The following is a 25237-nucleotide window of genomic DNA, read 5'->3' as shown; positions in this document are numbered from 1 at the left end:
TCCTTCAAAATAGATCCCAACAAATTAAGCTCAGTCACTGCCTCTCCAAGCCCCAACCTGTCTCACTTGGTGTTCCGCAAGGCTCTATCCTCTCCCCTACCTTATTTAACCTATGTATGGAACCTCTCACCCTCATCCTCAAACAAGCTAAACTATGCTATCACCTCTATGCTGACGACACCCAACTTTACTACAGGATTAAATCTCACAATGACATCCTCCACCTCAACGAGACCCTGATTAAAGTACAAGCTTGATTCCATCTTAATCATCTCAAACCTAACCCGAAAAAAACTGAAATCATCATTTTCACTCCCAAAAAAACTCCCTCCCCATTCAACTTTGGATTAAGGATATAACAGCTCTCAACTGCTCCCTCTCCCCCTCGAATTCTGTCAAATTCTTAGGCATCAGCGTTGATTGTAACCTGAATCTCATCCCACACATCAAAAATGCTGCCAAGGGTGCCCTCTTCACCCTCCACCGCCTCAGAAAACTCAAACCTTTCATACCAGCAGACGACTTTAAAATCGTTGTAGAATCGCTTGTCCTTTCCCGTATTGACTATGGTAACGCCACACTCGCTGGCACCCCTAAAGTCCACCTAGCACTGATCAATTGTGTTCTCAACCTTGCCGCAAGACTTATCTCAGATTGTAAAAAATTCGACCACATATCTGCGGTCCTAAAAAACCTCAATTGGCTCCCAATAGAAGGTAGATCCAACTACAAGATTGCATGTATCAAGCACAAAGCACTTCACCAAAACACCCCCTCCTACCGGGCAGAGAAATTGCAAAAAGCTGGGTGCTCCAGGTCCCTGAGGAGGTCCAACTCCCTTGTCTTTATCCCTCCTAAACTCAAATATAAAAAAGCCCAATCTCATGCTTTTTCGGGGAACGCCCCCACGGTCTGGAATTCTCTCCCCAAAGATCTTCGATGCAACCCCTCGTACCCTCTCTTCAAAAAGAGACTCAAAATACTCCTTCTCAACAAATATTGGGGAACGTAATTTCTCTTTATTCTGACACTCTTCGCTCCTGGCTCCCTGGTTCTTGCCTCCTCTCAACCCCTTCCCCGCCTTACATCCCTCATCTCCCCCTGTTTACACTCCTATCTCCCTCTGAATTTCTACACTACCCCACCCCTATTGATCTCCATCCCCTCTACTCCCCCCTTCCCATTCTAATACCATGTATTATATCACTCATATTGAAATGCACATTGTTTATTTTGTTGCAAATGTTATCTACCTTGTAAAGCGCTCTGATACCCTCGGGTGCATATGGGGCTTGCTCCATTTGAAAGGACACATTGCTGGAGTTGCGTCACTTTTGTGACACACTCCAACAATGCGTCACTTTTGCGCCATACAGATACGTCAGAAATACTGATGTATCTGTAACTCCTTGCTCCATGATGCGTCATACTGTAAATATGACGCATAATTGGTCTCGCAAAGAGGGTGCAGTGAAAAGTGACGCATCGCTGTTTTCACGCAGCGATGCGTCACTTTTCATAAATGAGGCCCTCAGTTTCTAAGACTGTGGCTCCAGATGACATGGTGGGCAAAGAAGGTTCCAGAAGAGCAGGAGCATCAGTTTCAAGTCTTCACTGGAGCCCTGAGTGTTTGTGCCAAAGTCTCCCAGCTGGTTGAATTTGAAAATTGTAGATGCTGAAGTCCTTTTAATGTTGTGTTCATCACCTTTGCCCTTTCTCCTGTTCTTTGAACTTTTTTGGAACATGATTTCATTCAGAAGGTCAGGCCATGGGGCATAAGTTGGGCAGTCTGTGGTGGATGATAAATGTTACAGTGGTGGAACCGAAAGGTAAATACTTATATACTTATAAATAGAATGTACCTCTGCAATGTGGTTTTTTTTCTGCAGCATATTGAGTCTACCCAATTTCCTTGAAAGTCGTAAATAATTCTTGATTGACATTCAAATGCAAACAGTTATGCCCCTGAGGTCAAATCATCCCACCTAGCACTTCCTGAATGTACAGATGTGCTTGCAGAGCCCCTGGAACATAAGGCCCAAGCACCCCAGCGAATTCAAGCACTGCTCTCATGTGTCTTCTAATACTAAACAGCATAAGAGCAATGCTAGGATTGGCTGGGTTATTCAAACACAGAGCTCCACGGAACGCAGATGGGGGGTATGTCTCTGCTCACACATTGCCGTAGTCTAGCCTCTGGTGATGAGGGCCTGGGTGACAGTCCTTCTGGTTTCGGTGGGGATCCATCTGTAGATCTTGTGAAGCTTGCAGAGGGTGTCGAAGCAAGAGCAGGAGATGGCGTTGACTTGCTGGGTCATTGACAGTGAAGAGTCCAGGATGAACCCCACGTTGCGTGCGTGGTTGGTGGGTGTCAGTGCAGCTCCTAGCGAGGCCGGTCACCAGGAGTCATCCCAAGTAGAGGGGGTGGAGCTGAGGATGGTGACCTCCATCTTGTCCGAGTTCAGCTTCATGCGGCTGTTCTCCATCCATTCGGCAATGGCATTCATTCCTTCGTGGAAGTTGGTCTTGGTGGTGGCGGGGTCCTTCGAGAGGGAGAGGATCAGCTGGGTGTCGTCGGCGTATGAGACGATTTTGAAGTTGTGCGATCGGACGATGTTGGCAAGCGGTGACATGTAGATGTTGAAAAGGGTTGGGCTGAGAAATGATCCTTGGGGTAAGCCGCAGGTGATCTTGCTGGCTTCGGATCGGAATAGAAGGAGGTGAACTCTCTGGGTTCTGTCAGTGAGAAAGGAGGTGATCCAGTCCAGGGCTTTGTTGCTAATCCCCACGAAGTGGAGGCGTGTGCGTAGGGTGTGGTGGCAGACGGTGTCGAAGGTGGCTGAGAGGTCCAGGAGGATGAGGGCTGCTGTTTCGCCATTGTCTAGCAGGGTCCTGATGTTGTCGGTGGCGTTGATGAGGGCGGTTTCGGTGCTGTGATTGCGCCGGAATCTGGATTGAGACGAGTCCAGGGTGTTGTTCTTTTCGAAGAAGCAGGTCAGTTGTCTGTTGCCGATCTTCTCGATGATTTTTGCCAGGAATGGAAGCAGGGAGATGGGCCGGAAGTTCTTGAGGTCCGTTGGCTCTGCCTTGGGTTTCTTGAGTAGGGCCGTGATCTCAGCGTGTTTCCAGCTCTCCAGGAAGGTGGCGGTCTCGAAGGAGCTGTTGAAGATCTTCCGGAGTTTGGGTGCGCTGATGGAGCTCGCTTTGTTGAAGATGTGGTGGGGGCAGGGGTCTGACGGTGAGCCGGAGTGGATGGTGTTCAAGGTTTTGATGGTGTAGTCGTTACTGATGTGGTTCCAGGAGAGCAGAAGGCCGGTGAGGCTGGGGGGGCGGTGAGTCAGAGGTGTTGGTGGCAGTCGGGGAGGTCATAGTGATGAAGCTGTTGTGGATGTTAATGATCTTGTGGTAGAAGAAGGTGGCGAGCGATTCGCAGAGGTTTTGTGATGGTGAGATGTCATCAGAGCTGGAGCTGGGGTTGGCGAGTTCCTTCACGAAAGTGAAGAGCTCTTTGCTGTTGTGTGTGGTGTTGTCGATGCATTCCTTGAAGGAGGTCCTTTTGGTGGATCGAATGAGTTGGTGGTACCTGCGGCTGGCGTTCTTGAGGGCTGCATGGTTGTCTGGTGTCTGTTCGTGGTGCCACTTTTTCTCGAGTCTTTGGCAAGTCTGCTTGAATGTTTGGAGGTCGGTGGTGAACCAGCTGGCCCTACTGACGGTGCGTCTTGTTTGAGGGTTTCTTGATAGGGGCGAGGGTGTTGGCACAGTCGTTGATCCATTGACTGAGGTTGCGGGCAGCTGTGTCGGTGTGGTCAGTAGGTGGGTCTAGGGAGAGGGTGGTGATTAGCTGGTCTTCGGTGACCTTGTTCCAGCTGCGGTGGGGGATTCGTTGCAGGGGGTTGTGCGTGGTGTTTTTCTTGAAGGAGAACTGGATGCAGAAGTGGTCGGTCCAGTGGAGTTCGGTGGTGTGGCTGAAGGTGACGCGGTTGATGGTGGAGAAGATGGGATTGACCATGTGACCGTCGGGGTGGGTGGGTGTCGTGACGAGTTGTTTGACTCCAATGTTCCGAGGTTGTAGAGCAGGATGGTGGAGTTGCTGTCGGCGTTTTCGAGGTGGAAGTTCAGGTCTCCAAGGAGGATGTAGTCTGTGGAGGCCAGTACGTGTGGGCTGACGATGTCTGTGATGGAGTCGCTGAACTGTGGTCAGGGTTCGGGGGGGTCTGTAGATGAGGGTTCCTCTGAGGGTGGTGTTGGGATCCATGAGGATCTGGAAGTGCAGGTGTTCGGCGGTGCTGAGGGTGTCTTCGGTGCTGGTCGAGATTCTAAGGGTATTCCAGTGGACGATGGCGATTCCTCCTCCGGGTCTGTTGGTGCGGTCCCTGCGGGTAATCTTGTAGCCATCCGGGATGACTATGGCAATGCCGGGTTCCGAAGAGGGGTTCGTCCAGGTGTCACTAAGGAAGGCGACGCCCAGGGAGGATGAGTCGAGCAGGTCCTAGAGTTCGACGGCGTGCTTGTGGATGGAGCAGGTGTAGAGTAGTTTGCATCTGAGATGGTTTCAACCTGCCGTGGGGGGAGAGGCAGAACCTGCAGGTGTTTGCTGGATGGTGTGGCTGCAGTTTCGGCAGGTGAAGGGTCCGTGGGTGAGCTTTGGGTTGGCCTGGAAGCAGGTGGTTGATTGGCCGGCATTGAGTGTGTGGAGGAGGTTGGCGTCGCAGCAGCGTCTGGTGTCATGTTGCTCGTGGGTGCCAAGGGGTCTGGCGCTGGGCGCGGTCCGGGCACAACCTGGCGCAGATGGGCTTGCCGTAGGCACGACTTTGTGGTGCCTGCGGCACGCCCGCTGCGTGGCTGCCATTAAGAAGGGGAGGTGGGAGGGAGGAGCAGCTGGGAGGTGGGTGGGAAGGCAAATGGGCTAGCGAGGGGGGCAGGGCCGCAGGGGAGGCAGCGGTGGGAAGAAACAATCAGGGTGCTACAGGGAGCAAACAGACCGGAGAGCTACAGGGAGAAGGAGGGCAGGAAAACAAAATAGACAAAAGGCAACACAGTATCCCAGGGGAGAGGGCAATTATAGCTAGTAGGGAAGGAAAACAAAATAGACAAAAAAGGTAAACACAGTAGCCCAGAAGAGCGGGCAGCTTACAGCGTGAAATGAGAGCGGACACAGGAGGCACGTACTCACGGCACCGGCGGGAGGAAGGACACGGACACAGACAGGTGGAGCTAGCTGTGCGGAGTGACCTGCCCCAAACACAGGGTCAAGGGTCGCACTGGAAAAGATAATGAGCCTGGGAGGTGGTGGCTCACAGTAGGGGGTCAATATCCCTATGAATGAGATGTGTCTGTGGGCAGTGCTCTACTGGGGTAGATGCTTCATTCACTAAGTCCAGCTGAAACATTGGCTCATACAGCAAACTCACAAAGTGGGACGACCCAGAAACATTTGCCTACTGAGTTTGCACCTTCCTCAGGTAGCCACAGACAATAGCTAGCTAAAAGTCAGAAATTACATTTATTGTTGCCAATTATTTACAGTATGTTGAGATCAGAGCACTTGAGACTCCCAGGGCCCAGAGTCCAAAAATGGCAGTAAAGCCAGTCAAAAAATGTGAGAGCCAATTGAAAAGATGCACTATCTTATATCACTTTTCTGCTAAATCAATCTAGCCAGGTTGGACTGGACCACTTCCTGACCATAATGAGCAATATCATGTGTAGCATTCGCATCTCTCAAGACTTAGGGGCCCATTAGGATGACAGGCAGACTTTGTTCACCCGCCATCCCATCGCATATAGTGACCGCCCGCCATAAGGGCGGGGGTCCCGTGCCTGCAATTAGGATGCGTCCACCACAGTGGCGGGCGCATCCAGCATTCCTGACATTGTGGCGGGCGGTGCACTCAGCACCGCCTGCCACAATGCCAGGAAGGCATGCTGTACACTTCCATGCACAACATGACAGGCACCACTCCGTGCCTGTCAAGTTGTGCATGGAACTGCTGGGGGGTACCATGTGCACCACCCACCACCCCCGAAATCTCTGGGGGACCGCAACGGGCCCCCAAAGCAGACTCCGTATGCCTTTCAGTGGCGGTATTGGCATTGCAAAAATGCCCATTCTAATATGGCTGGCGGTGTTTGATAGACAATGCCACCATACAGAACCCTTTTCCGCCCGGTCGCAAGGCGACCGGGGCGGAAAAGCGGCGGACGGTCTTTCCGTCCGCCGCGGACCCCCCAGCCATAATAATATGGCGGGGGGTCATTCCGGCATGGATGGCGGGCGGATCGCCCCCGCCAGGCCGGCGCTGGCTACCGCCAGCCTGGCGAGAGCAATTCCCCCGCCATCCTAATGGGGCCCTAAATGTTTGTCTTTAACTACTTTATGGCTTCCCTGGCTCAAATCTAGGTTATGACATAGGCTAACACATGCATGGAGATAATGCACCACTTCACCTTAATTTACGGGAGGGAGATTGAGACCAGCAATGCTGGATAATATGTTCGACACACATACAACATCAGGAGCACCAAAATGAACTTTGCCTTAATAGGAGGAAGGCTAGTCATTTTTGATTGGTCATATACTTTAGATCTCTACACCTCTTGTAGACAGAGCAAACAAAGGTAGCTATGAACTTAATTTACCACCTCTGGTGTTAAAAGGGAGTTTACCCCTCCTACGCCGGCATGAGCGTAGATTTTCTGGCAATCAGAAGAGCATTACGAATTGAGCTTATACTAACACTAGGTTGTGTTTACACTGTCCTCCATCTTGCCTCAACATCACAATATATTATGTGATAACTGCTGCTGATTCCTGTTTTTAACAAAACATGTCTAGTTTTCACTTGAGTAAGCAGAAAGTGTTTTCAGAGAAGTTTCCTTTTTGTACTGAATCAAGGATCGTTCTCACTGTCCCAGGTTTATGTTAAAAGCATGTTTCAGCTCAACTGTACAGCCAAGACTGTGAGAATGGTTGAATCTCAATGTACTACTATCCTGAGAGAATCTGTTAAAATGCTTCTTGTAGCTTATTTTTTATTGGTCCAAACCCTGAGAATTATGGATTCACACCGAATGTATGGAAGTCTTTGTCTAAAGCCCTGTATAAGAGTATGAATTTTTCTAAGAAGAGGGCCCCCTTCCGCCACCGTAGAAGGCAAGTCTTTCCTTATACTTATGACTTTTTTTTCAGTATCTATTTTTTGGGCATTTGAGCCAATGTGATACATTCCAGGTTATGGTATAAAGACAACCTCCAGCTCATCCCACCCCAATGCCCTCATGGTCTATTGCAACTGCTGCATAAGACCGATCAATGCACATTCTCCAGGGTCAACAAAGAGGGACTGTGGGGGCCGGGCTCCTGAGTAGCCAGTCCCAACACTAGAGTTGTGCGCTTCTTTTTGCCCAGTGCGGGGCACTGTCACTCACCTTCGCCCTTACCCCATTCAAGGCCACTCCTCACATTCACATCTTCCAACGTTGTCCAATTTTCCTCTTTTGGAGGTTTAGCTTCTGGGGGTCTAGAAAGTCAGCGAGCATCCCCTCCCAGGCCTGCAAATCATCTGCTAGCTCATTGTCTCTCCAGCGCTTCCGCGTGGCAGGTGGGCGCTCACCCTGGGTAGATAGCTTGCAGTGTGTTGGGGGTAAGATATACCTGGTGTATAACATTATATGTTGCATTAATTTAAATCTCGTGTTGGCGGAGGTAGTCTTCACCCCCTCATGGACGCCCTCCCAGTACGTTCTACCAACTACCATGGACCAGTAATGCACAAAGTGGGATAGCTTCCCATGGCACCAGGGCTTTAATTGGGCCGGTACTCACTGGTACTAAGTGCCGGCACTTTTCAATGTTCAGCCTTTGAGTACTGGAACTTCTTCACCAAAGAGAGTACTGGTACCAGAGGAACACTGGGGCAGAATCAGTAGCATGACCGCGGAGCACCGCGCCACAGCCGCGCACTGGTGTTGCTCAATGGCTCTAAGCTCCGCCCCTGATGAATCGTCAGCGGCTCATTTATGTTACCATGGCTTCCCATGGGTTTTGACCGGGTGCATCAAAAAGTGCCAGTTAATTCTTTTGTAGGTGTGCGATGCAGGGTAGGCTGCCTGTCCCATGCGAAATGGGAGGTGATATTCAAGTTGTGTAAATGTATTATTATAATTATATATTTTTTCTGCAAATCCGAGGGGTTTCACACTACAGTGGAGTTTGGAAGGCCAGAGGCAGTGTGAAAAAGCACTCGAGTTCTGTGTGGACACAATTTTACAAGGGTAAACAATTAAGCTGCATTCATTTTCCCTCAGTGCCCACCAGAGAGGGAGAGAAAATGAAAGGAGAGAAAAACAGGTGAAAGAGGAGAAAGAAAGTGGGGAGAGTGAAGAGAGGGAGAGAGAGCAAGAGATATAGATATAGCGAAATGGACACATTTCATAGTGATGAAATGTGTGAACACTTGAGCTGAGGCTGTTGAATTAAACAATAACTGTCTGCGAGATATCAATTAATCCCCCCTTTCAGCTACTTCGAACTTTATGCATTTGATCTACTTGTGCCCAAAGTAAGCCACACTCATGCTTTAAATTGCTTCTACTTCAGCATGGTGCTTTTCATTATGTGTCACTGCTTTGGTTGTGGCAGCACTAGTGTTTTGTTGAATTATTTGTACAACTGGAATCGTGCGGCAGGGGAAGACCATATTATGCGGCAGGGTTGAATTAATTATGCAGCATGAAAGGTACATTATGCGGCCTAATGCAGCACATTATATGATATAATAATTTCATTATTATGTAATTTTTACATATAGCGACACTAAGAAAAGATGTCACCATATTAGTACCAGTTTAATAACCCGATACAGTAATAGGAAACTCCTTCCACTGACAGGAACATGGTGCCATGTTTTTTCTAACTTTTGATCCGTTTAAGCCAGAAGCAATTCTGTTTTCACAAAATTTGCAGATTATGCAGCAGATTATGGTTTATTTGGCAAACGCGGCCATCCCATTATAATACAGAGAGCATGGCACCCTTGCGCTGCCAGTACATCACTTTTCGTGTCGCACTGGCAGCTCAATACACAGCCCCATATTTACAAGGACATGAAAAGCCACCCGGTGTGGCTTTTCATGTCCTTGTAAATTAACACGCAGGACTTTGTGTGAATGGGGCGTCCATGGGTGTTGCTGTGGGTGTTCCCACGCACACCCATGGAACGAGAGACATTTCCAGATTTACGAGGAATCGTAAATATGGAAATGCTTGTGAATGCGACACCTCCCCAGGGGAGGCGTAGGGAGGAACAACGAGCAGAAATGTATTCATTTCTCCTCGTTTTTGTCTCCTGTTTCTATGCGTGCTGCATTCTGCAGCACACATTGAAAGAGAGAATCACCTCTAGATATTGTTCCGGAAGGGTTCCCTTCCTGCACATAAACAATCATTGAAAGAATGCTGTTTTTCAACTTCTATGGAGTCCTAACTTTACTACTCCTAAACTGAGAAAAATCCTAACTTTAAGACTTTCGGTATTCACAAAAGGTATTTAGGAGTCCTAAAGTTAGGACTCCTAACTTCTTTGAATACCGAAATGAGTAAGTGCCTTCTGTGAATACCAAAATGGTAGTACGTTTAGGATTTTGTCTTAAGTTAGTTCTGTGAATTGGGCCCTATGTGTGCTAATGGAGCACACAAAGTTGAAAAACGGCATTTCAGATTGTTTTTGTCCAGGAAGGGAACCACGGTGCAAGGGTGCCTGCGTCGGCGCATGGCAGCAGTGTGTGCGCCAGCGCAGGGGGAAGTAGAGAGATGCAACATATTGTTGTAAATATGTCGCATCACTGTGCTACGAAACTAACGCAGCACGGCGCAGCAAAATGACTTGCAGCACGGTGCTGCGTTAGTTTATTGTAAATCTGCCCCTAGGTGTTTGACTGATGTCCCAAGGCAAATGCTGCTTGACACTGATTCTCTGGCAGATAGCTCTTTCTGGATTTGATCTGTATGAATGTCAGTCTGGGAGGGAGACAATGATTGACTGGCGGTCTGGTTGGGATGTCTAATCTTTAGTTTGGCATGTGCACTTTTAGACCATTCGAAAGGTGATGGAGATAGAAAGGAGAATAGAGCCAAACCGGAAGTAGGGTGAGAAAGGAGGAAAGAGGAGACAAGTAGAGTGAAAGGAAAGAGAAGGAGACTCAGAGATGAGAAAGAGTATGCTACAATCATAGATTAGATACGACATTTGTTTATCCCTTGATTTTAGCTACAAAGAGGCGAGAGTTTTGGAGCCCCGTTACATCATTTTTTGATATGAGTGCTAGGTGTTCTCTGTCCTCACCTCCAATACAACAAGAAGTTACTAAACCTCCATGATTTCCTATAGCTTATTATATGTACTTTTCCTATTTTACATTTTTTATATATATTGTATATTTCCTACGTAATTCATTGCTCTATAATTTACCAGTCGCCGGTCATGCTTTTAGTCATTCTCAACTTTTGAATCCTTCTATTCTTATTATTATTATTGATTGTTTTGCTGTATGATCATTTGTATCATTTTCATTGTTTTCTTTTGTAAAGTTTTACTTTATCTGTTTCAATAAAAACTTTTTTGAACTTAAAAAGAGATGAGAAAGAGTAATAGAAGAAAGACTGAGGGGTGAAGACCAGCAATATGTAGTAGAAGATAGGAGGATTCAGACAAGGAGTCACAAAGATGTTGATAAAGAAAGGAGGGAAGAGATTGATGGGAAGGATGAGAGAGCAGAAGGAAGAATGAGGGAAAAGGAGATGGGAAACGTGCAGTATTTGATTTAAAATGAGTTACAGATGCATCACTTTAAGGGGTTCCACTTCAGGGAAGAAGTAACTTGACTGCACAATTCATTGAAATACTACTTTTCCTCATATAGGGTTATTTGCTTAAATGAAGGAAAAGTGAACCAATAATTCGGTATATTCATGGTAAATATTTAAAAGAGGTTCTTGGGCCGTTTAAATACAAATAAAAACACACAGGGGGAACTATGAGCTCAATAACAACTTTGCCATGAAGTCAGGTGGTTTGCAAAAACATAGTGTCAATAAATAAATCATCAATGATTTTTTCCTTGTCACCACATGGAGTTCCACAACCTTTGATTTTGTTCTTCAAATAGTTTACATCAATGTACTTCATTATTTTGTACCTTTTAAACTGACTAGTCTCATGTTAGGTGAATACACATTATTGTTGAATTCAAGGGAATTTCAAAAGGTACTTTAAAAGAACCACCATAGCTGAATAAACAGGAAAAATATGGACCATAAGTCAAGGGCATGATCTGTCATCACTAACCGGATCATGGTATGTCCGCGTCTAGGTTTCTTAGACTGCACACAGTATACATTATTGTGGATAAGTGAAAATTCAAATGCTGGCCATGTGCCCTAAGGGCAGAAGCAGTCTAGACACATTTGAAATCTGAAAAACATTGCTAAATATACCCTTTTGCACATGCAAAAATAATAATACAGATATTAGAAATGTTTCTCTATCATCATGCACAAGTGTGCACTGAGAAACTCTTCATCTTGTTAATAAATGGTTACTTTTAGCCCCACCCCTAGCTCCGCCACAAACTCCACCCTTAGTCCACGGCTCAATTTAATAAGTACCTGCACTTCTTTTTTCCCATTTAAAGCACTGAGTAGCGCCTTTTACACAGAGGAGATTAACTTACTCCCCCCTGCCATGTTGAGTAGAGTCACTATGTCTGTGGCTCTTCTGGGGCATCCGGGAAAGGAGGCTAAATACCATGGGCTGTGCCTGCTATGATAGCGAATTGTAAGAATTGTCAATGTCTCAAATGAAGCATTTCCACCTCATCTTTTCAATCAATGCTGTGCATCCTTCCTATCCAATTTACATTATCCGACTCAGCGTCCACAGGAGAGATAGCACGCCCCTACAAACTTTAATAAAAAAACGACGATATCATGAGCAACTATGAGGACATATCTAAGAGCACTGAGGCCAGGGCCTCTACTTTCGCGTTTGATGCAAAAGACGTTGATCAAATATATTCCCTAATCAGGGAGGAACTCACACATGAACCCACGAGTCGGTCTAAGGAGCAAAACATAAGACAGTTACTTTATCTCTCAAAAAGGAAAACTAACCAACAACTCCATGCCAGCACTCTTGTCAAATATCATCGAAACCAACGCATACCACGAGGATTAAGAATTGCACTGAAACCATCCCTCTGTAAACACTCCAAAAAGTTTCAGGAACGATGGTATGAAATCCTAAATAAATGTTCACTAGACTTGATCCTTCTAATAATTCAAGAATTATCTACCATCCTTGAGGAACTCACAACAGAAATTGAAGAAACAACCACGGAACTTTCCAAAATGTTGTCAGAAGACGAATTAAAAACCACTTTGGAGGATATCAAAAACCAAATAGAACGTCATTCGAGAGAGATTAACGAACGCAAAATTCGTAAATTCAAGAGGGATACCCTCGATTACAGACTGGGTGAAGTCTATTCTTGGGCTGACATTTATGCCCAAAAACGCAGGAACCGCCCATACAACTCAAACACCGACACTTCATCAACGGACAGTGAATCAACACAAAAACCACGCAAAACCCAAGCAACCCGGGTTCCACAAGACCAAACCACATCTGAAGAACCAACCACAAGTAAAACTCCAAACATTAATCCTTTTTTAGAACAGGGTCAAAGCCAAAAAGGAGACCCAGGAGAGGGAAAAGTCAAGGACAAAGAAAGAGACCCCCCGACCACTCGGAGTACCACCGCCACAACCAAAGACAAGGAGAAGAAACCCAAAAAGAATCCATGACAGAACAATTAGTCATCAACATCAGTAACTAAAACCTCAGCACCTATGAACTAGGATTGCTTCAGAAGGGAACTTCCTTCGTACCCACGACCTCAACAGATCATTTAGAATTGGAAGTAAGCTTCTTCAAGCTAATGCGAAAACTCAGACTTAGACACTTCTTTGACAACATTGTACAGGAGCGTCCACAGCAAGAAAAAGATCAACTATTGGGACTACGTCCCCAGAGCTCCTTTCAAGCACCTGTAAGCCATAAGACATTGGATCTATTCGAAACTATTGTCAAACAAGATCTCAGCAAGATCAAACATGCCAAACCCAAAACAAGGAACATCACACAAAAGGATCTTGACACATTACGCAAACTGGCAGCTAATGATCAAATTACATTCACCAAAGCGGACAAGGGTGGAGCAATCGTTATCATGGACACTACCATGTATGACAACAAAGTGACGGAACACGTCACAGACATCAATACTTACCACAGATTGGATTATAACCCAACAGTGGAGTATTCAAAAGCATTAAAGACTATCATTGACCGAGCTCATATTCAGGGTGTTATAACCGAGAGGACAAAAAACTTCCTAATCACCTCCAACCCTAGAAGCCCATCATTGCGATTAGTGCCGAAAATCCACAAAAATCTTAGGGACCCACCAATGAGACCAATTGTTTCCACTCGTGGAAGCATACATGAACCAATAGGCTAGCTGATTGACAAATATCTACAACCTACAGTGCAATCCATGCAAACGTATATTAAGGATACCTCTCAATTTCTATTGAGATTACAACAAATACCTTGGAACCCAAACGAAAAAATTATCTTATGCACTGCAGACGTGTGTAGTCTATACACGAGTATACCCCATGACATGGGGATTGAAGCCATGGAAGCAGCACTTCTGAACACCGAATTGGATCAAGACTTACAGACGTTTGTAATGGAACTTATGTGTTTCACTTGATATCACAGCTATTTTAAAATCAAAGAAAATTGGTATCAACAACTCACTGGGATGGCCATGGGCAATTCGGCCGCACCCGTGTATGCAAATATCTTTATGCAGTGGTACGAGAAACAACACATCCTCACCAAAACGGTATGGACCAACAATTTGAGAATGATAATTCGACACATCGATGATTTTTTCATAATTTGGAACAACTCAGAGGAGACACTACGAACTGAACTCACCAGGTTCAATGAGATAGACCAAAGAATCCAATTAACTTGGGATATATCAGACACCTCTGTCAATTTTTTGGATGTGAAAATAACTTTAACCCAACAGGGTTTCACAACGGAACTCTATGTCAAACCGACAGACAGGAACAACATGTTACTACATTCGAGCTTCCATGAACCCAATTTGATAAGAAACCTACCGTTTTCACAAATGGCCAGAGTAAAAAGGATTACCTCCGATGATACAACCCTAAAGGCTAGCCTTAATGAAATGACCAACAAGTTTATCAATAGAGGTTATCCACAAACCTTAGTGGAAGAAACCAAAGTAAGGATAAACAACATCGACAGGACCAAGCTTTTAACACCAAGAGTAAAATCTGACCAAACACGCACTGTGGTGGTTTCTAAATTTACAACTGCTAGCAAAAAATTCAAACAGGCTATATTGAAACATTGGCCAATACTTAATGTTGAACCTGACTTCAAACAATCATTTAGACAACCACCTCTATTCGCTTACACCAGGGCTAAGAACTTGGGAGAAATCCTACAGGAGAAACACACTGAGACCATAACATACTCTGGAACAAAACCTTGCCTGAACTGTGGCAACTGCAACAGTATAATTAGAGGAAACATTATCCATCATCCCATGCACGGCAATGCTATTAAACTAAGGGTTAATGCCACCTGCGATACCAGCAACCTGATATATGGGATAAGATGCCCATGTGGTAAGATGTATGTCGGCAAGACAGAACGACGCATCAAGGTGCGACTCACCGAACACAAGTCTAATATTCGACTTAAAAACATGAAGTCAGCATTATCTTCACATTATGTTGAACAACAACATAATGTTTCACAAATCAAATACATCATCCTTGAAACCGTGCATAAAACTGAGGGGGTAGACAACAACAAACACCTCCTAAGGAGAGAGAACTTCTGGATCCAGAGACTGTCGACCCAAAAACCGATGGGGTTGAATGAAAGAATCGAATTTTCCTGTTACCTGTAAATATTTGCTTCATTGACCGTATCTTGTGATTATTGTGTCTGTTCACCTTACATTGACATTGTTTACTAGCATTCACCCTGTAACGTTTATTTAATTTCGCCTCTTACACCATCACTCACCAGCTCCTAAGCTAATTGTAACCCCAGTCACTCCCAGCCCGATCCAAGACTCGTGCACAATTCTTCACAAACATGCCGTTTTTCCACACAGCTTTCAACCATGATATTTCTCCAATTTTGAATTTTTTTCAACCTTAACCAATCGATTTAATTCACCATTTCCCCACGATTGTTCGAACCACATCGACCCGTATTACAGACTTCCTCAGTCTTTCTACCTTTTCTAACACATGACGCATCACGTGACCGGAACTTTTTCAAATATCTAAACGCGGCCAGAATCACCTGTGCCGGCGTTCCTGGAGACGATCACACGGACCGCAAACCTTTTTAACCTTACTTCAGGTTAGTTACAGATATTCGATTAAGTTCATTTCTGAGCGTTTCACGCCAGCACCTAAGCAACTCGCGCTGATTACATTTTTAACGTTTTTTCCAGAATCGACCAAACCTTTCTGAACAGGCATGTAAGTGACACGCCGCCCTTACATTTTTCACTATTCCGCTTGCCCCCAACCACCCTCAAACACGTAGGATCTTTTTGCACCAACACAGTATTAGGTGGTTTTTTCCATTTCATTTATTTATTAACCAACAAGCACATTGTGTGATATAATTGATAATGTGATCAAGTTTATCAATATGTTGATTTGTTTATCTTTACACACAGCCATATGGACATAAACCTTACTATTTATATCATTGTTCCACAGTGTCAATTCCCTGATGAAGGGCATGTTGTTAATGCCCAAAATGAATTGGACTCGTTCTAAAGACATTGCCTGAAATGAATATTATCTGTTAAATTGCATATGAAATGATTTTGAAAAATCGAAAACTACAATGAAATATAAAGATATTCAAAGATAATCTTATCGTATGGAAGTCTTTTTTCATTACAAAAGATAACAAATGTGTGTGCCTGCCAAGGGATGAAGCCAGAGACTCTCTAGCCTCACTTTCTAATGCATTATGGCTGACGCCGTTGGGCACTCGACGTCACCTTGCGGAGCACCAGAAAATTACCACAACATCACCATAACTGGGTGACCACTTTTTTTTTCAATCAATGCTGTGCATCCTTCCTATCCAATTTAGAGTAACAAATCTGTCATTTAGATAAAGTTCCCACAAGGTGTCGCAGCCCACCTCTCGCCACCTCTCGCCACCAATCTACCTCCATCAATTGCACTATTTGTGCAAACAGGTGTAGAGATCATTGGATCAGTGCGGGGCGTAGGGAGCGCGGTTCATCCCCCGCCGGACCGCCCCCTCACAGCCTCGACACACCTGCCTTGCTATGCACAGGATCTCCCACCTCCAACATCAGGAGTTTGGGAAAGGTATCCCACCACATGTGCCCTATCAACCTTTTCTCCCAGATCTCTTTGTCACGCCAATGCACCGCATGCTGTAGCTGAGCAGCGAGATAGTATAGCTCCAACCTGGATAGTTCCAGCCCACCATGCTTCCAGGTACGTTTGAGGTAGCCAAGCTTACTCTCCTCTGGCCTGATGCCCAAAGCAGTTCGACAATTATTTTGTCTAGTTCAACAAAGTATTTTCTAGGGATTTCCAACATGGCTCTGCGAAAGATGTAGATACAGCGAGGCAGAACAATAGTTTTTACTAGCGCCACATTGCCCATTAACCCATTCGTTGCACCCTTCGGCCAATGGCCGTCGCGAGCACTACCTCCGTAGTGCTGCACACGTCCGTTGGCTGACGCGGCCGCGCCCACTCATCAGAACGCCCGCATCGCGGTAGAATTGCCATTGCGGTTAAGGTGTTAAGGACAGCCGGAGATTGTTCCAGAATCTCACAGAAGACTTAAGGCCCTCCAGAAATTCAAGGTTTTTGTACGTCCCTGCCTCCCTTGCAATCCTTATTCTGAGATACTTCACGCTGTTGGCCTCCTAAAGGATTCCCAGCACCGGGAGGTTCGGTTGTGGCATTCCCCTCTGTGCGCCCAATGGGAACAGTTTACCCTTGGTCTGACTTAAGTGAAGCCCGGAGACCTCACCAAATTCTGTCAGGGCTGCCAACATAATAGGGACCGAGCACTTCCACTGCTGCGAACAACCAGTGCGTCATCCGCATACAGAGAGACCACGTGTTTGGTCTCCCCAACTGTTATTCCCCAACCTTGCAACATCAAGCACAATCTACATGCTAGGGGCTCCATCGCCAATGCGAATAATAACAGTGATAGTGGGCAGCCTTGCCTAGTCCCCGGTATAGGGAGAAGCGGTGCAACACCGTCCGGCCAATTCACACCCTCACGACGTTGGCCTCGAATAGCAATATAACCCATTTAAAATAGGCCTTCCCAATCCCCACCTTCCGCAGCACTTGCCATAGGAATTTCCATGAGAGGGAATCAAATACTTGTTCTATATCACGCAATACGAAAGCATATGGGTCATCTCTCAATTCTGGCGCATGCATAACCAGTGACAACAATCTTAGATTACACAGGGTGTTCCTGCGTGGAATGAAATCACATTGGTCTTTGTGGATCAGAGATGGCAAGAAGCCCAGAAGCCTGGTCGCCAAAATGTTGCTGAGGATTTTTTCCATCAACGTTCAGCATGGAGTTGGGTCGGAAAGAGGAGACCTCTCTGATGTCCTTTCTGGTTTGGGCGACATACCTCAGAAAGCCTCTTTCATTGCATTGATTCTTGCAACTGCCCTCTCTTTTACGCCTTATTGTACACTACCCGGAGGTGATCCACGAAGGAGCCTCTGGTATAGCTCAGCCGAAAAGCCACCTCCTCCAGGGGCTTTAGCTATTTTCAAGGCACAGATTGCCACTATGTTATTCTTCTCAGTGTGGGGAGCATTTAGTTGTTCCCTGCCCTATCTAGGCAGACTGGCCATTTGTAGGCCGGTCAGGTAGTCCTCCCCTGCTATTGGGAAGTTACTGTCCGGTGCCGCATATATCCCACTGCACATGTGCATCAAAGACCTCTGTGATATCCTGCTGGGAGTGCATCTCCGTTCCCCGCATCTCCAACACCCCACCCCGGGTGTCCTCTGAGACTCACTAAGTAGAAGCAAGGCCAATATCCTATCCGCTATGTCCGCTTCTGCCTACAGACGGTGTCTATAGTTGGTGTAAACAAATTTGGCCAACCAGTCCCATGTCTCCAGTAGTTCCTTTTTAGACTCCTTCCATTCCACCACCTTCTGCAGCTCCATAGCCAAACACTCCTTCAGGGCACCCAGTCTCTCCTCCTGCACATTGAGCATCTGCGCTAGCTGCATTCTTACCCAAACACGATCTTCATGCACTCCGCCCATAGACCACCTTCATAGCATCCCACTCTGTGGACCTTGCATTTGTGCTCTACCAGGTTTCCTCAAAGTATCAATCCATTTGCGTGTGCAAATTCTAGGGCTGCCAAGGCCTCCACTCTCATCCGCCAGAGAGGCACCCCAGGAGCCCTCCTGCCCATTTTGTATGAAAACAATAAAGGGGAATGATCCAACAGGTGGCATGCTAGGTATGAAATAGTAACTATGTTATGAACTAGGCTACATGACATCAGGCAATAATCTAGGTGACTGTATATCCCAGTCTCAGGGGTAAAACATGAGTCGGTAAGGCTCAGAGGGTCACACACCCTCCATACATCCTGCAGTCCGAGTCCCCCCATGACCTCCTGGAGTAACTTTGTCTTTATATCCGCCCTGGGGGGGTGGGGGGGGGGGGTCAACGGCCCAGCATGCCATCCAGTACGTAGTTGAGATCTCCAGAGACTATCAATTCCGGACCCAGATATTTAGTCACTGCCCTCAAAATAGTTCAATAAAAATCGGTATTGTCCACATTAGGGGCATAGACATTTACCAAGCAGAGAACCCTGGCATCTGTCATACCCGACACACTAACATATCTTCCCTCTGTGTCAATCATCACCTCCGTAGCCGAAAATGGGGCCCCAGGTGCCACTTAGATCAGTACCGCCCTGGCATAACTGGAGTAGGAAGTTGTGAATATCTGTCCCCTCCATCTTCTACTTCAACGGACTAATACAGGCTCCCCAGGTGTGTGTTTCCTGTAGGAAGGCCACAGAGATCCCACCGCCTCAGATACAAATACACAAGCCCCTTAGTGTGCTGCCCTAGTCCGTGCACGTTCAATGTTAGGAACCTCTTTGTCTGATCCGTCTTAAGTGCCATGTCCCTTATCGATTTCACCCTCCCCCTGCTCTCTCACTCCCCACATCCACTCCAGACTTGCATTCACCATCCATTTTAGAGTACTGTAGAGCGACCCTAAAACACTACACCCCAGCTTAAACATTAAAATGAATTTTGTGAATATATTCCCACCCACAGACAGTGTGCCCAAACAACTCTAGCCCATAACAGCTGGGCCAACATTCAACAACCACTGTCCCATCCCTCCCTCGGAGGCCAGAGTCTCAACCTCCTCAATTGCATCATGCTGAGGGCCCAGCAACTCACTGCTGGTGCAGCAAGGCCAATGCCACTCAAACCGCACCAATGGGACCGCAGCCCTCCGTAGGCTCCCACCGACCTTCATCAAAAGCTATGCAATCATATTGAACTAGATAATACCACATAGGAAGCATTCTACCCACATAGTAACTTTGACACATAATAGACAACTCTCCCCACCAATGCAACAGTATATCCATTGTCTGCGGTCTTAATTATACATCACATTAGTACCCAGTGTAGCAGCGGATCTGCAGTCTATTGAAATCTGCACCAGCCTCGAGTCTTTGTATGTAGCATCTCTGTTTGGCAACCCCCAGTGCAGGGACATGGCCCCATAGTCCAGGGCAGATCACCCCACACCAAAGCATCCCAGCCTCATCCACTGCTCTCGCTAGCCCAGGGCTGTGCTATTGCTCAGGTAGCCACAATCTCCCCTTTGGGGTTTGCATGATTCCCAAGTGTCCAGCACACAGTTTGAGTCCTCTAATGTCCGTACGGGCAGTCCAGGATCTTCCTTGCTTGTAGAGCCTCAGTCCGGGTCCTCCGTTCCCGAAGAGTGTCTGCATGAACATGATGACTGGTGGCTGACACCACTTCTATCAGTTCTGCGGCTCGAGGGTGGATTCCGTTTTTACTCCTTCCTGAGTGTCTAGTCAGTCATTTGCCTCTCCAGGGGTAACACATAAGAAAACCTTTTCATTGTGCTGCAAGGAACATTAGGCTGTACTGGAGGTCTGGCTCCCACAGTCTCTTTTTGGTCGGCAAAAAGTTCCGGCATAGTTCCTGCACCTTACGGGTGTAATCCGGAAAGACCATGACATTCCTCCTACCCAGACATGCTGCAATAGTACGTCTCGGACTCTGAAGTTAAAAAGCTGGGCAATAATGGCGCTGGGCGGTCCTCTGGCCTTGGGCAAAGGCACCACTGCCAGGTGGGCACACCTTTTTCATGAAGAAATTGAGGAATTTTCTTGGTTTCAGGACGTTTGTGATCCAGTTCTCCAGGAACAACTCTAAGGGTTGTCCATCTACACACTCTGGGAAGCCCACAGATCTTAGGTTGTTCCTTTGAGAGTGCCCCTCCACGTCCTCAAAACATTCCTCCATTCGGGCGGAGAGCAACTGGAGTGGGGTTACCATCTTTTTAGGGCCACCAATTCCTGTTGAAATTCTGTGACATGCCCTTGAGCCTCAGCGATCCCCTTCAACATGTTCCGAAAGTGTGCACGGAGAAGCCCACCTCAATAGCCAAGGTGTCCATTTTTACCAGCATGGCCTCCAGCGAGCCTTTATTTCCACCATGATGTAAGCCATAGTTGGAGCCCTGGTGCCGCAAACAAAGCTTGTTTGGCCTGCTCCCCCACTGTACCCTCATTGAACACTGGATGGATATAATTTTATCAGCCTCCATGTCCTTGGTAGGCTTGTCTTTCACCATCGCATATGTTCAGTGGGATCGTAGCAGTCTGGTGTCCCTTAGGCCCAGGCACTCTCCACTTGCTGATGTCCGGCTCCGGGTCCAGGCACTTACAACCTAGCCTTCGTACGTTCCAGAGGGCCCAGTTTTTCTGGGTATTTCGCCCTGACCCAAATTGTCTGAGTGAGGGCGGTAGAGTGCTAGAGTGAGGGCGGTAGAGTGAGGGCGGTAGAGTGGTAGAGGGAGGGCGATAGAGTGGTAGAGTGAGGGCAATAGAGTGAGGGCACAACACCATCCCCATATAGTATGAGGACTCCAACAGAGCATATTGTCTTCATGGCTGAAGGCCTATAGTAGAAGACACCGAAAATCATGCAACGAAAGACAGCAACACAAACGCGGTGGCATCAATCACTGTACAGTTACTGCTGCATCATTTACCAAACCAATTGTGCATTCAGCGTTGTCAAGGAGCATAGCAAAATAGCAGAGCACAGAGAGCGAGGCTGCTCATACCCAGTGGATTTAGGAATCCGTTCCATAAAAAAGAAAACAAGGGTGAGAGAGCAGAAAGGAGTGGGGCTAGGCTGCAGCCTCAACAACCTCTCGGCATTGCTGTGGCGGGGGCGGGGGGGCGCATTCCTTGGAAGTCTGATGGGGGGGTAGGGGAGTGGCTTGGGAGCGGCTTCCTTTGAAGTCTGATGCCGAGGCTTAGACAAATGGTGTATGGTGTGCGACGTGCGATGTGGCAGGTAATGTGCACGCGCCTGGTTCACATGAACTGCACCTAATCCGCAGTTTGGGTAGACTTTTGAAATCCTTCTACTATAATCTCGCCGAATAATGCTTGCACATTGGTTCAGCGAGACGTAAAAAGGAGCTACATTTGATGTATATGTGTTGCAATGTGTAGCACTCGCTAAGATGCTTTAACTGTGAGAGGAGGATTTCCTCTCGAGTTGTACCTGTAAAGGAAGGTAGACAGTACAAACACGTAAGCACACACATATGGCTAAGGCTTGTATACAGTGAAATTATCAGTAGTGCCTTGGTGAAAAGCGTAAAAAACGGCAGTGTTTGTGCGGTTCGGTTCGGTATTGTGATTAAATAGCGGACTGAGTAGTATATTCGCTATTATTGCTATTCCTAGAGGAGGTTTAAACAACATTTGTGGCCAAGGTGGTAGCTATGACAACTGTATGTGCGCTGCTTACTCTCAGGATTTCGAAAGTAAACTCCATGAGTTCCGAGAGGGGGTCCGAGTAGTAATAGTGCTTTGGTGCTATCTCGTGACCCGCTGCTTCACCTGTTGTGTGCCACTGCAAGTATTTTATCACAGGTACCTGTGATGCTAAGAATTGCCCTCAGAATGCCAGCGTCAGTATTGCACTGGTGCCCCTCTAAGTCAAGTTTTGCCTTCGACATGCCAGAACCAAAGGCCATCTTGAAAGCAGAACACTACAGGCCCAATGGGACGGAGGCCAGAGCGACTTGGGTGGAGCAGAGTTGTCTGGTTGGTGTGTAGAAGGCGAGGCAGTGGTTCAAATATTCTGGTTCTGCATTGTGGAGAGCTTTATAGGCATGTGTGAGGAGCTTGAAGGTGATTCTCTTTTTGATAGGGAGCAAATGGAGTTGCCAGAGGTGTTGTGGCAGCGTTTTGGACTATCTGTAGTTTCCTGAGACGTTTCCAGGTGAGGCCGGCATAGAGTGCGTTGCTGTAGTCTGCTCGTGACGAGTGCGTGGGTGACCGCCTTTCTGGATTCTGTGGGGAGCCATCTGAAAGTCTTTCAAAGTAGGTGGAGCGTGTGAAAACAGGATGATGCGTTGATTTGGTGGTTCATTGAGAGCGAGGAGTCCAGTATGATGCCAAAGTTGCATGTGTGGTCTGGTGTGGTGGGTTCCTAGCACGGTGGGCCGTCAGGAGTCATTCCAGGCTGAGGTGGTAGGTCGCCGGATGAGTACTTTGGTTTTGTCCGAGTTGAGCGTGAGGCAGCTGTCTTGCATCCAGATAGCAACTGCCTTCATTCCGAAGTGAAAGTTGGTTCTGGCAGTTGTGGTTTTGTTGGTGAAGGAGATGATCTGCTGGGTGTCGTCGGCGTAGGGGATGATGTTGAGTCCGTGGCTTCTGATGATGGCTGTGAGGGGGGCCGTGCAGATGTTGAAGAGGGTGAGGCTCAGGGAGCAGCGAGGGAGTACTCCACATTTGATCTCTGTAGATTCTGAGAGGAATGGGGGCCGTCTGACTCGCTGTATATGGTCGGTCAGTAAGGAGTGGGTCCAGTTCAGTGCCTTGTTGCAGATGCTGGTGTCGTAGAGTCTCGTAATTAGGGTGCAGTGGGAGATGGTGTTGAATGCGGCCGAGAGGTCAATTAGGATGAGGGCTGTGGTTTCCCCCTGGTAAAGAAGAAAGCAGATATCGTCGGTGGCAGTGAGTAGTGACTCATTCTCACTAACGACTTGTCACTGACTCTCACCCCCTCACTTTCATTCACATACACTCTCACACAAACACAATCCCTCATCTATATGCACACAACCTACATTTAAAAGCATTTTTTTTATTACCTCAGCTACCAGTGAAGGTCCCATTCCAGCTCCTGGGGCTCCATGTTTTTTTATTACACTAATGGTGAAAAATGGACTATTATTTTTCACTTATATTAGAATAAAAAAAGAGTTCGAAAACTAGAATGATGAGCCCTGAGCTGTCCCTGTGTTGTTTGGCACATATGTTGCCACCCTTGATGCCAGGGGTTGCACAGGCAGTGCCAGGGAGCACAAGGGATAATAAGCTGGGGGTCGTCATAGCTGCGAACTCTGACAACCCGTAAATGACATCTATGCAGAGAGCAGCCCCTGCTGCTCCAGTGTCCCCCACCCTAGTGCTTGTACTGCCATATCCCTATACATACTAGACCTTCACATAATACCGCAATGCCATACCACAGCGCCCTCTTTATTTAGGACCCAGCCAAGGAATTCTTGGTTCCTACCTCACCTACCCTGTACCACAACGTGTAACAGCATCCTAAGTTGGCAACTGCACGTTTAAATCCTCAAATAGCTCTGTGTATAATTCCACTGTGTTACATGCATGCCCACAGTTGTGCCCTTCCTCACAATATTAATCTGCATGCATTTTCAATACAGAATCCTGACTTAAGTAATTTAAACTCATACTCAATGTTTCAGCACCCCCACCTCCCCAAAAATCTCATCAAATGTGTCAGTAGGCTTATAATTGTGGCTTGGACGGCATTCTTTTAGGTTTTGCCCATACAGCACTTGCAACGTTTTTTGGCCCTCATTTATTAGGCCTTGCGTCACTTTTACGCTGCCGGTGCGTCACTTTTTGTGACGCACCAGTGGCGTAAAAAATGCGCCTTGTTGCGCCATATTTACAAAGTGACGCATCTAGGTAGATGCGTCACTTTGTAAACCACTGCGCCACATTATACCTGCGCCAGGTCTTTCCGTCCGCCGAGGTCCCCGCCATATTAGTATGGAGGGGGGGAAAACGAGTGTGGATGTCGGGCGGATTGCCCCCGCCAGGCTGGCGGTGGCTACCGCCAGCCTGGCGAGGAGCAATCCGCCCGACATCATAATGGGCCCCTTGGATTGAGTTACATGAGCACCAGTTGCAATACAGCCTCCCACCGAGACTCGAACCCGGTTCTCCAGCTTCAATGTCTTCGATATCTGTGCTCTAGCCGTTACGCCATATCCTTTTTTTGTTCTCTTCATTGCCCCATTCTGCTCCCTCCCTCCTCGCGGTCCACTTTTAACCCTCGTTTCCTTTCAACCCTGGAAAAAAGAGTGGTGTTTGTTCATGGCTGCTCAGCATGCCCTTCTGATTAATACTATAGCCAGTCCCTGATTTCCCCTTGTTAATGATTGGCTAGCCTTTAGGGTTAACCCACACACACTACTGACAAAGATCCACTGCAGATTTCCACAAGCACTTCTCCCTCACATCTCTCAATTCCTGCTTCTTCTCCTCTCTCATCTTCATCATGCCAAGTCTATTATTCTGGGATGAAGGCAGCCAGCTGCCTGAGCCCACCCTTTTTATGCTGCTGTAAAGGCAAAATATTTGTTATCATACTCCACACACACTCATAAAAACTTGAAGCCATGGTAAGCTGGACTGA

At 47.0% G+C, this 25237-nt stretch overlaps 1 protein-coding gene across 1 annotated transcript in view; it reads left to right on the top strand.

Annotated features, from left to right (window-relative positions):
• LOC144805640 (uncharacterized) overlaps positions 1-25237 on the top strand; it is a 357642-nt gene that overhangs the window by 128131 nt on the left and 204274 nt on the right. The window contains 1 exon segment of the mRNA XM_078672158.1: positions 12160-12701. Within this exon segment, the coding sequence (XP_078528284.1) occupies positions 12160-12701 (542 nt within the window).

This window comes from Lissotriton helveticus, assembly GCF_964261635.1.
Source record: "Lissotriton helveticus chromosome 1_1 unlocalized genomic scaffold, aLisHel1.1 SUPER_1_unloc_17, whole genome shotgun sequence".
NCBI classification, from domain to species: domain Eukaryota; kingdom Metazoa; phylum Chordata; class Amphibia; order Caudata; family Salamandridae; genus Lissotriton; species Lissotriton helveticus.
Note: the sequence above shows the minus strand (reverse complement) of the source record. Positions and strands in the feature narration are given on the sequence as shown.